Genomic DNA, 12,586 nt, shown 5'->3' with positions numbered 1-12,586 from the left:
TTAGAAACCAATTTTTCAGAACACTTCTCAGGCATATATTTTTGCCTTAGATTTGTTTCATCAAAACGATTGAACTGGTAAACATATAGAGATCCCGTATTGTGTGATGTGTGGACCCAGTTCAATTGAGAAAAAAATCCAAAACTAAGTTAGTCAAATTAGTTAATGCAACGGTAAGTACAGCAGAACGGATAAACAGTTACAAAAGCAAACTGCATAAACGAAGTATCTGGACAGATTTTTTAACCACTCAGAACGAACTGGGCGGTGTAAAACTTTGTTTGTGAAACACAAGGAGAGCAGCCGTTACACGCCCCACAAATACTCTTCGAGTAGTATTAAAAATAGATCACCAAAACTAATCCTAAAATAGGCCCGCTATAGCCGGCCGGCTAAGAAGATGCGAGCGGCTATTAATCAACACTACTGCAATATAGCTCTACTCAGCATACTTTTATAAAAACTATAAAAATTAGGACATCCTTGAAATATTTGCAACAGTAAAGCTGGCTAAGTAAAGTTGAGAACTAGAAGGCAAGAGCTAACTTACTTTTTATTGTTGTAGACCTTGAGATTGCAGTTGGGGTGAGGAAGGAGGAAGAAAGCAAGCTTGTGGAATTTGGGCGCTATCATCTAAACATCGCTTCATTTTACTTTAGTAGATGTTCACGCGAGCACAGTTTCGCAGAAATCAAACCAATATTCACTTAGTATCTTCAGATTAATATCATTTCTTCACCGCTTCAGTACCACTTTTCCATGATCGAAACAAATAAAGCTCAAATTTATTGAAGACAGCTGGCAGATTACCAGAAAATAGACGCGATAGCTTTGTAGATCTTCAGTTTCAAAAACATAGTAAAAAGATAGACCAAAAACTATTAAAGGGTAAGATGCTAGATTTTGATTAATAATCCGCAAAACTCATTGCTGCTTCTACTAACCTCTCTTGAATACCCTTGCCTGCAATTAGAGTGACACACATTCACTTAATCTTATCTCTTTGGAATGAAGTAATGAAAAGTTAATTTGAGAGTGCGGAAAGTCACGTGTGACCAAAAACTTAATCGAGCAAATTAACAAACAAACTTGCTCCACTAATGGTGAAAAAGACGTCACTCACGCATTTCATTTGAAATTGGATGAACGAATGAACAAAAAGCAGACTTGAAGAGATTGTGAACTCATATTGTAAGCAAAAATCTTGACGACTAAAAAAAACAGCAGGACAAGACCTGACATACAATTTAAAGAATTTTCGTTGACTAAACAAAAAACTAGATCTGCAAAGGACTATGAATGGACTGTGAAAACCATTTAGAAAAAAAATTATCATAAAAATCGAGAAAAAAACAAGACAATTTACGCACGGGAACAAAAAGATCACAATCGAGAAAGCAAATTTTTGTTCGAACCCCGTTTTCTCACTATACTTGAAAATTCGACGGAAAACAATTTACACCTTAAAACCACTTTTTTTCCTCGTTCATAACTCCCTTTTTCTCTCATTTCCTGTTTTGGCGTGACCAAAATAACTACTCCAATTTGTCTTCAAAAAATCAAGAAAGTTTGAACAGATCTTTAAAAAACATACATAGCCGGAAGACTTCCGGGAGACTTCTTCAAAGGCAAAAACTGACCATATAAACTGACAATGATTATCCTACTGAGTAAAACTTCGAAACAATAACATAAACAATAAAAAATATCTGACCCGAAAAGATGATAAAGCATCTGAAAACTTGAAACTCGAAACAACTATTGGCAAAAGAACATGCAACACGTTCAGATTTCATTCATTAAACGACTGCAAATCGACAGAAAAACCCAACAAAAAATTCAAGTAGAGGAAACCGAGGTGAGGGAAAGGAAGAGAAAAAGTATTCTCTGAAAAGTTTGAACAAAATTTAGCTCAAAAATGATTGATGAACTGAGAATATGCTACTTCCAAACCCTTATTTTAAAAACTTTCACTACTACTTCTGGTCAAGCCTGCGCCAATCCAACACCGTGCAGTTTTATACAATAGAAATGCCAAGAACGAAAAACAGAAAGTTAGAAATTTGTATTATTTTTCATTAAAAAGTGACCTGTCTAGCTTCCGCTGACTTCCAGCAACATCTCTAGAAAAATACTGGGTAAAAGGAGGAACGGTAAAAAGTAGCAAAAAACAGACCAAAAGCCGCCAAACTCTGAATGAAAATTACTCAGTTAACATTAACAAAACAATTCAAAACTAAATTTAAACAAATCAAAAAGCATTTAAAATCAAAAATCTAGACAAAGTTTATGAATTTTTTGGTATTACGAGAGTACATAGAGCCACAAAAGGTTCACATGAGCAAACATAAAATTCTAGCAAAACAACAATTATGTTGTTTAATTAAGCTAAAGAATTAAACATTTATCACGGTTTTCAGTTCGTGCTTCAATATGCAGTTCAAAATGCACTTCAAGACTTCTCCAATACTCCTCTTCGAGTCGTAAAAAGAGAGCACCCCAATACACTTGGAATTCTTTGAATTGTAAAACAGCCAGTATATTGCTGGAGTAGCTGCGAAAGAATAGACTTGCGCGCAGTTTAATAGAGATAGAAAAAGATAGATATTAGTTCAAAAAAATACCGAGGCCTCTCAAAAAGCTATGTAAAAAACTTTCAGCGACAAATTACAAAAGCGTGCTAAAATTCATTGCGCAGAAGCTATTTCATTCGGCACCTTTTACACATAAAACTTAAGTTATAAAAGTGCTAAAGTCATTTTGAGTGAGGTATGAAAAATCTAACCACGTATGACCAAAATCTAATCACGCAATGAACAACGGCAAAACGGAGTAAGAAATGTCAACATGCGCGCAAACAAAGTTAGTTAGAGGAAGAAGTCATTCAGAAAATGTGACTTGAGCTTTGCTGTGTGAACAAATGTAAAACAAAAACAGCGCCAGGCGACGAAACAAAAAACATAGCCGGAAGAATTCCGGAAACGACTCGAAGTCATATCCTCCACAAAAACTGCCCTTTCAAAAAGCTAATATCAATTTGCAGAAGGCATCAATGCAGAGAAAACAACGGCCAAAGAAAAAAATTGCCAGAAAAAATTAACATGAAAAATAGGAAAATTCAATTTATTTTCTATGTAGTACATGTACACATACAAACGAAAACCGTTGTTCCAAGCAACGAAAACAAGTTATCCAACCACAATGTATCAGCAAGCCTTAGTGAGCTTACAAACATCTATTTTTGAAAAGAAAAAATTGTGTAAAATTTCTCAATTTTTGTCAAATTGCATAGAAAGAGACAACTTTGTAGCAAAAGAAACTTGCATCGTTTATAGTAAAAAGAACCTAGAGGCATCAGAGTTTAATTCAGTTAGCGATAAAAATAACAAAGCAATATAATGGGCCAAAAAATCCGAAAAGACGAAAAATCAGTAATATAGTTTAAAAAACCTTCAAATTAATCAATTAATTTCAAAGAAAAAATTGGTTGGAATCAAACTAAGAACGTAATAAAATTCGTAGAAAGTAATTATCAGTCGAAACCTTAAATGGCATTCCAAGCAAAATCTCAGTGCCGCAATGTCAAATGAAATCAATTACAAAAAAAATCTAAGAAAAAGGCTTAAAATCATTATTTTTTAACAACTGATAAAAGCACAGCTGATTAGAACTGTAGGTCTCAGGAAAACGATAGACCGATACATGATAGATGGCGGAGAATAAGGACAGAAACAAAAACATAAAAAAACAGACTAGTTCTCAATTTCGAAAGTTCAAAATCAAGTTTAAAAGAAAAATTAAGTGAAAAAAAAATTACATTTTCTTATAGAGCAGAAAAAAAATATAGATATCCTCCTGTATAGATTAAAATGTAGAAACATAGTTCAAAGATTGGAAATAAAAAAACATTTTGCAAAGAAATTGTCATTTTTTCAAAATTGCAATTATGAAAAAAAAATCAGAAATTCAAATACCGAACGCCCTAAAATATTTAGGATCCCTGACAGCGCACAAAGATTTTTTCTAGTAATTAAATTAAAAAACAAAACAGAAAAATCAGACAAAATGCCAAAATCGGGCACGCATGTGTACAATTCTAAAACATACCCTGCAGATTGCTGGAAAATAGGGATGAAACAGGGGCTAGTATCGATACCAATAAGCATTAGAGATGATAACTAAGAAAAAAGATTGAGCAACCGGCATCTAAAATTGGGCTTTATGGTTTATCCCGTTTCTATTTCTGATTTTGTTTTTTGATACTGACTTTGTTCATTTTGAATGACTTTGCAAAAAAAATGTCAAATGGTTTTTAAAGTGCTTATAAAAAGAAATTTCAGAATTTCACATATTTAAGCCCATGAAATCATTCAAAAGTAAAAAAAATTAGGATCCCTGAGAGTGCACAAAAAGATTTTTAGTAATTAATCTTAACAAAAAACAAAATTCAAACAAAATTCCAAAATCGGGCAAGCATGTCTACAATCTTAAAACACACCCAGCAGGTCTGTTTTAAAATTGTACACATGTTAAAACATAACATTCAAAAAAACAGAAAACCAATGTCAAAATGCCGCATGTAAAAAAACCACTAGCGAGAAAAAGAAATTCGGTTCAAACAAAAACTAGGCCTAGAATTAAATATGAATGAATTGGGAAAACCATTTAGAAAAACCAGTTGAAAAAATAAAAGAAAACAGAAAAAATGTGAAATTGCCGCATGTGAAAAAACCACAAGCCAGAAAGCGAATTTTTGTTTAAACACCGTTTTCTCACTCTACATTAAAATTAGAGCGAAAAAGTGTCATGCCGGAAAACCACTGGATTTTTCGCTCCACTTCCTGTTTCGGCGTCGCCAACATCACTACTCCTATTTGACTTCAAAATCATGAAGATGTGTGAACAGATCTTAAAAAAAGACAGAGCCTCAATAGAATTCAAATTCTTTAAATTGTAAAAAAGGAGCGCAAAATAGCCGGCTGAGAAGCTGAGGCAGCCATTAAAAAAACGTACCCGTCAGATTGCCGGAAAAAAGCCGCCGTTGATTCTAATAAGCATGATTGGGATTGAAAGAATAGAAGATATTGAAGATTTTTGTACAAAAACATTTTTTAAAACCTATCTAGTTTGATGGCATTTCGGAGACGAACATTACTTCTGTTTCTTAGAGAGAGGCTACGGGGGCTACTATCAATGCCAATAAGCGTTAGAAACGGCAACTAAGACTTATAGGAACGACGTTCAAATAGCGGGCATCTAAAATTGGGCTTTATGGTTTATCCCGTTTCTATTTCTGATTTTGTTTTTTGATACTGACTTTGTTCATTTTGGATGACTTTGCAAACATTTTAAATGGTTTTTAAAGTGCTTATAAAAAGAAACTTCAGAATTTCACATATTTAAGCCCATGAAATCATTCATAAGTAAAAACAAAAAAAAATTAGGATCCCTGAGAGTGCACAAAAGATTTTTAGTAATTAATCTTAAAAAACAAAAAACAAAACTCAGACAAAATTCCAAAATCGGGCAAGCATGTCTACAATTTTTAAAACACACCCGGCAGGTCTGTTTTAAAATTGTACACATGTTAAAACATAACATTTAAAAAAACAGAAAATCAATGTCAAAATGCCGCATGTGAAAAAAACCACTAGCGAGAAAAAGAAATTCGGTTCAAACAAAAACTAGGCCTAGAATTAACGATGAATGAATTGGGAAAACCATTTAGAAAAATCAGTTGAAAGAATGAAAAACAGAAAAATCAAAGTGAAATTGCCGCATGGGAAAAAACCACAATCGAGAAAGCGAATTTTTGTTTAAACACCGTTTTCTCACTCTACTTTAAAATTAGAGCGAAAAAGTGTCATGCCGGAAAGCCACTGGATTTTTCGCTCCACTTCCTGTTTCGGCGTCGCCAACATCACTACTCCTATTTGACTTCAAAATCATGAAGATGTGTGAACAGATCTTAAAAAAAGACAAATTCTTTAAATTGTAAAAAAGGAGCGCAAAATAGCCGGCTGAGAAGCTGAGGCAGCCATCAAAAAAACATACCCGTCAGATTGCCGGAAAAAAGCCGCCGTTGATTCTAATAAGCATGATAGGGATTGAAAGAATAGAAGATATTGAACATTTTGTACAAAAACATTTTTCAAAACCGATCTACTTTGATGGCATTTCGTAGTTGAACATTACTTCTGTTTCTTAGAGAGAGGCTACAGGGGCTACTATCAATGCCAATAAGCATTTGAGATGGTAACTAAGACTTATAGGAACGACGTTCAAATAGCGGGCATCTAAAATTGGGCTTTATGGTTTATCCCGTTTCTATTTCTGATTTTGTTTTTTGATACTGAATTTGTTCATTTTGGATGACTTTGCAAAAAAAATGTCAAATGGTTTTTAAAGTGCTTATAAAAAGAAATTTCAGAATTTCACATATTTAAGCCCATGAAATCATTCAAAAGTAAAAAAATTAGGATCCCTGAGAGTGCACAAAAAGATTTTTAGTAATTAATCTTAACAAAAAACAAAATTCCAAAATCGGGCAAGCATGTCTACAATTTTAAAACACACCCGGCAGGTCTGTTTTAAAATTGTACACATGTTAAAACATAACATTTAAAAAAACAGAAAATCAATGTCAAAATGCCGCATGTGAAAAAAACCACTGGCGAGAAAAAGAAATTCGCTTCAAACAAAATTAGGCCTAGATTTAACTATGAATGGATTGGGAAAACCATTTAGAAAAACCAGTTTAAAAAAATAAAAAAACAGAAATCAAAGTGAAATTGCCGCATGGGAAAAAACCACAATCGAGAAAGCGAATTTTTGTTTAAACACCGTTTTCTCACTCTACTTTAAAATTAGAGCGAAAAAGTGTCATGCCGGAAAGCCACTGGATTTTTCGCTCCACTTCCTGTTTCGGCGTCGCCAACATCACTACTCCTATTTGACTTCAAAATCATGAAGATGTGTGAACAGATCTTAAAAAAAGACAAATTCTTTAAATTGTAAAAAAGGAGCGCAAAATAGCCGGCTGAGAAGCTGAGGCAGCCATCAAAAAAACATACCCGTCAGATTGCCGGAAAAAAGCCGCCGTTGATTCTAATAAGCATGATAGGGATTGAAAGAATAGAAGATATTGAACATTTTGTACAAAAACATTTTTCAAAACCGATCTACTTTGATGGCATTTCGTAGTTGAACATTACTTCTGTTTCTTAGAGAGAGGCTACAGGGGCTACTATCAATGCCAATAAGCATTTGAGATGGTAACTAAGACTTATAGGAACGACGTTCAAATAGCGGGCATCTAAAATTGGGCTTTATGGTTTATCCCGTTTCTATTTCTGATTTTGTTTTTTGATACTGAATTTGTTCATTTTGGATGACTTTGCAAAAAAAATGTCAAATGGTTTTTAAAGTGCTTATAAAAAGAAATTTCAGAATTTCACATATTTAAGCCCATGAAATCATTCAAAAGTAAAAAAATTAGGATCCCTGAGAGTGCACAAAAAGATTTTTAGTAATTAATCTTAACAAAAAACAAAATTCCAAAATCGGGCAAGCATGTCTACAATTTTAAAACACACCCGGCAGGTCTGTTTTAAAATTGTACACATGTTAAAACATAACATTTAAAAAAACAGAAAATCAATGTCAAAATGCCGCATGTGAAAAAAACCACTGGCGAGAAAAAGAAATTCGCTTCAAACAAAATTAGGCCTAGATTTAACTATGAATGGATTGGGAAAACCATTTAGAAAAACCAGTTTAAAAAAATAAAAAAACAGAAATCAAAGTGAAATTGCCGCATGGGAAAAAACCACAATCGAGAAAGCGAATTTTTGTTTAAACACCGTTTTCTCACTCTACTTTAAAATTAGAGCGAAAAAGTGTCATGCCGGAAAGCCACTGGATTTTTCGCTCCACTTCCTGTTTCGGCGTCGCCAACATCACTACTCCTATTTGACTTCAAAATCATGAAGATGTGTGAACAGATCTTAAAAAAAGACAGAGCCTCAATAGAATTCAAATTCTTTAAATTGTAAAAAAGGAGCGCAAAATAGCCGGCTGAGAAGCTGAGGCAGCCATTAAAAAAACGTACCCGTCAGATTGCCGGAAAAAAGCCGCCGTTGATTCTAATAATCATGATAGGGATTGAAAGAATAGATATTGAAGATTTTTGTACAAAAACATTTTTTAAAACCGATCTACTTTGATGGCATTTGGTAGTTGAACATTACTTCTGTTTCTTAGAGAGAGGCTACGGGGGCTACTATCAATGCCAATAAGCATTAGAGATGGTAACTAAGATTTATAGGAACGACGTTCAAATAGCGGGCATCTAAAATTGGGCTTTATGGATTAATCCCGTTTCTATTTCTAACTTCAATTTTTTATACTGACTCTATTTTGAATTGCTTTGCAGAGCAACAGATGTTCAAAATCAGTTTTAGCCGAATGAGAGAAGAGAGAAACTAGCCTAAAGAAGTCAAAACTATTTCACGCGAAATGTTGAAAAAGCTGCGAAATGACGTAAAGCCAAACATTTTTCGAGGAAGTAGAAAAACATAGCAGGACAAGTCCTGACGTACAATTCAAGACATTTTCATTGACTAAACAGAAAACCAGACCTAGGACGGACTATGAGTGAATTAAGAAAACCATTTCTAAAAAAATCACATCAAAAAAACAGAAAATTAATGTCAAAACGCAGCTAGCGAGAATAAAAAACCATTAGAGAAAAAAGTAACTCTGATGCTAACAAAAAACTAGGCCTAGAACGAACAATGAATGGATTGGGAAAACCATTTAGAAAAAATCCTATAAAAAAATCGAAAAAAAACAGTAAAAATCAAAGTGAAATCGCCGCATGTGAACAAAAAACCAATAGCGAGAAAGCGAATTTTTGTTCAAACACCGTTTTCTCGCTCTACCTTAATATTAGAGCAAAAAAAATCACGCCGCAAGACCACTCTCTTTTCGGCTCCACTTCCTGTTTCGGCGTGACCAAAATCACTACTCCAATTTGACTTCAAAAATCATGAAAATTTCTGAACAGATCTTAAAACATAGCCGGAAGAAGTCCGGAAACGACTCGAAGTGGAAATCCACTTAAATTCCATTCAACTACTCATCAGACAAAACGTGCCTCAACTAATTTAGGATTATCCTGAAACAAAACCCTAAAACAAAAAAGTTAAAAAATCAAATCTTTTAAAATATGATAAAAAATCTGATCAAAATTTGTCATCAATCGAGAACCAGAAATAACTATCTCTGTCAAAATTACTTCATCAACACAACTAGTACCTACTAAAACCACTTTTGTGAAGTTTTAAAAATACTTGATGTCAAATCATGAGAAAATAAGCTATTACAAACAACTTTGACTAAAAAACTGGAAAAAGTTAAGAAAATTTTTTTTAATATTACAAAAGCACATAAATCCAAAGGAAATTTCTTTTCAGCCAATAGTGTATCCCGATGATCGCAAATCAACAGGCAAGTCATAATATGCTAAGAAATTTAAGAACGAGAAAAAAACGAAAACCGCAAAAATTAAGAAAAATAGTTCCAGTTTTCCCTATTTTTCGTTTAAATTAGCCCAAAAATCAGTAAAATACATGAAAAACCTCCGAATTAGCATAAAATTCATATAAATTTCCAGAAACCTTCAAACCACTACCAACACCAGCCTAAAATTAAAAGAAACTCATAACCACAACTCTTAACCAAAAAAATTTGAAAAAAACCGCTTTGAAATGCCGCACGTGAAGAAAAAATTTCACTCGCTTACAGAATTTTTTTTCACACCTCAATTTCTCGCTCTCTAGAAAACAGCAATATGAACAAAAAACCACTGTATTGTTTCTCCATTCTTTATTTTGTTCAGCAACAAAATCACTTCAAATTTTTCATGTGTTTCATTTCCCGCTTCAAAATTCACTCCAATAAAATTGATTCAAAAAAGGACTTCTCCAATACTCCTCTTCGAGTAAAGACAGCGCCCCAATACAATTCAAATTAAAATAGGAGCGCTACAATAGCCGGCTGAGAAGATGAGGGCGGCTATTAAAAAACAAAAATACCTCACGTTATAAAGAGGCATTTAATGAATAAAACATCAAAGGTAGTTTGGTATTTGGACTGATTTTTGGAAGTTTTCAAAGAAAAATCCACTTCATGATCCCCAAAAATGAAGAAATTAATTTGAAAAATCCAAAAATGAATTCAAAAATTGGGTAATATGTGCTCATTTGGAATTCAAAAACGCATTATTAGACTCTCAAAAACACTGTGGCATCAATTGCAGAGGTTTGCATAATACAGCTTCTATTAAAAATTATTTCAACAAAACGAATAGTACTTCCGGTTAAAAAAAACCGTAAGAGCACCGCAATATACTTCCGCTCATTTGACAGCTTCGCAGCTATGAAAAAGAAGAGAAGGCCAATAATAGCCACAGCTGTCGCTTCGTGGCTATTAATAATTAACATGATGGATGTTGTGTTCATACCTCGACTACTATCTCCTTGATCCACTCAGGGAGTGTGTCTTTGAGTTGCTGTGACTCCACATCTCTTTCGCAGCTAGCAGTCAAGTATCTCGAAATAGCTTTCCCAGATGGCATCTTAAACACATTCACAATTTCTATGGCAGATAGCGAGACACAATTATATTACGAACGAAGACAGACACTTACTTCTTTGCATGCAAGAGGTGACCATTATAAGCCTTGATCAGCGGTATCGATTTTTCTCATTTAAGTTTATTCATTCACTTTTGAAGCTGATTCCACTTTTGCATCATCATACATATCAAAAATGGACTATGCTTATTTTCACCTAATCCTTGAAATTGGACTGCTCAGTACGTTGTTGATGCTTCTATAATGATATGAACACAATCACCACATTTAATATCCCAGATCTTTGAAAAGCTTTAATAGAGCGCAACACAACAAATTGTTGAACGAATATGCTATGAAGAGTAATAGAACCTCGTTGATGATGAAAACAGTGTGATCAGGTAGAGAGAAGTAGTTGTTTCCTAGATACTTCAAAGGAGCCCCTCCTCCCACTCCCAATCCACCACCAGGGGATGCCAGATAGCTGTCACTACCACTTCCACTACTACCCCTCCTTGCCCTGCTTCCTCCTCCACTCTCAGCTTGCTGTGATTTATACATTTGTTTCCTCGACATCAAAAAATAATAAGTCGACTTTACGCCACATAATTCCGTGAGAAAAGCCTTAAATTTAAAATGTTTAATGTTTGAGTTGATCGACCACTTTATCTGTCCATGTTGTATCATTTATTGGTGTTGCAACCATTAACTCCGTTCTTTCCACAAGAGTTTTTCTTCAATGAGCTGTGGATAATATGTGCTATCCAGTAACTTGCTAACGGAAGACATATGAATAGCACATAATATCCAAGACTTTAATTTTAAAAATTATGAGAATCACCTTAATTTAAGTAAGTGATTTTCAGATTATAAAAATAGGAAAAAATCACTTAATTTAAGTGATCTTTCATGATAACAAAAATGAGCATATATTACACACTATTCTCGAATGAAAAAATTACCAGTTAGTTTTTCTTCAGTAATAATCATCAATAAAAAAAACTATAAAAGTTTAACTGAGTTAAAAAAAAATTGCAGACTTAATAGAAAATGTGCTCTCTGTTGAAAATCTGAGTTAATCAATTAATAAAAAAAAGGGTTCTCTATTGAAAAAAAACAGTGAAAAAAACGAAACTCGATATATATATATATATATATATATATATATATATTTATATATATACATATATGTATATATACATATATGTATATATATATATATGTATATATACATATATATATATATATATATATATATATATATATATATATATATATATATATACAAATACATATATAAATATATATATATATATATATATATATATATATATATATATATATAATACATTATATATATGATGAAATGAAATGAATGGATGAAACGCATCTAGCTCTCCGTCTTTTCACTAAGTATAATAGCATTTAGGACTGACAGAAAAAGCGCACTCACCAAAGAAAAATTTGAGAACTAGATAACATAAAAAAGAAAACATACCCGAAAGATTGCCGGAAAATAGCCGCCGTTGATTCCAATCAGCATGATTGTGATTGAAAGAATAGAAGATATTGAAAAAAAAAAAGATTTTTGTACAAAAACATTTTTTAAGTCCGATTTATTTTGATGGCATTTCGTAGTTGAACATAATTCTGTTTCTTAGAGAGAGGCTACAGGCGCTACTATCAATACCAATAAGCATAAGAGATGTGTCACGCCCCTATTTCGTCCCTCATAGTTACGTGATGATATTCCTTAAATTATCCATAATTAAGTGCTTTATATTAATTAATATTCAGTTAGTTTCAAGGCCATTTATAGCTAACATTTCCATCTAGGCCTGTAACCTCTAATTTGTTTATGTTTACAAAAAACAACCGCAGAGTGACAGTTTTACTAGCAAACACTTCAAGTGCCTAAAAGCCTCAATATTTACTTTTTTGAGTTTCTTG

The 12,586-nt window shown here is 33.2% G+C and overlaps 1 protein-coding gene across 2 annotated transcripts in view; it reads right to left on the bottom strand.

Moving 5' to 3' along the window:
- The window catches only part of LOC142349336 (WD repeat-containing protein 48-like), a 281,832-nt gene that overhangs the window by 29,027 nt on the left and 240,219 nt on the right, over positions 1-12,586 (bottom strand). For both annotated transcript variants that reach the window (XM_075400812.1, XM_075400813.1), the window contains exons 12-14: positions 11,009-11,182; positions 10,526-10,639; positions 551-633 (exon numbers count right to left, since the gene is read on the bottom strand). In XM_075400812.1, coding sequence (XP_075256927.1) covers positions 551-633; positions 10,526-10,639; positions 11,009-11,182 — 371 coding nt within the window. The remainder of the gene's footprint in view (positions 1-550; positions 634-10,525; positions 10,640-11,008; positions 11,183-12,586) is intronic.

The sequence above is a fragment of the Convolutriloba macropyga genome, chromosome 11 (genome assembly GCF_964194025.1).
Source record: "Convolutriloba macropyga chromosome 11, txConMacr16.3, whole genome shotgun sequence".
Taxonomy (NCBI): Eukaryota; Metazoa; Xenacoelomorpha; order Acoela; family Convolutidae; genus Convolutriloba; species Convolutriloba macropyga.
This window is presented reverse-complemented; position numbering and strand designations above follow the sequence as displayed.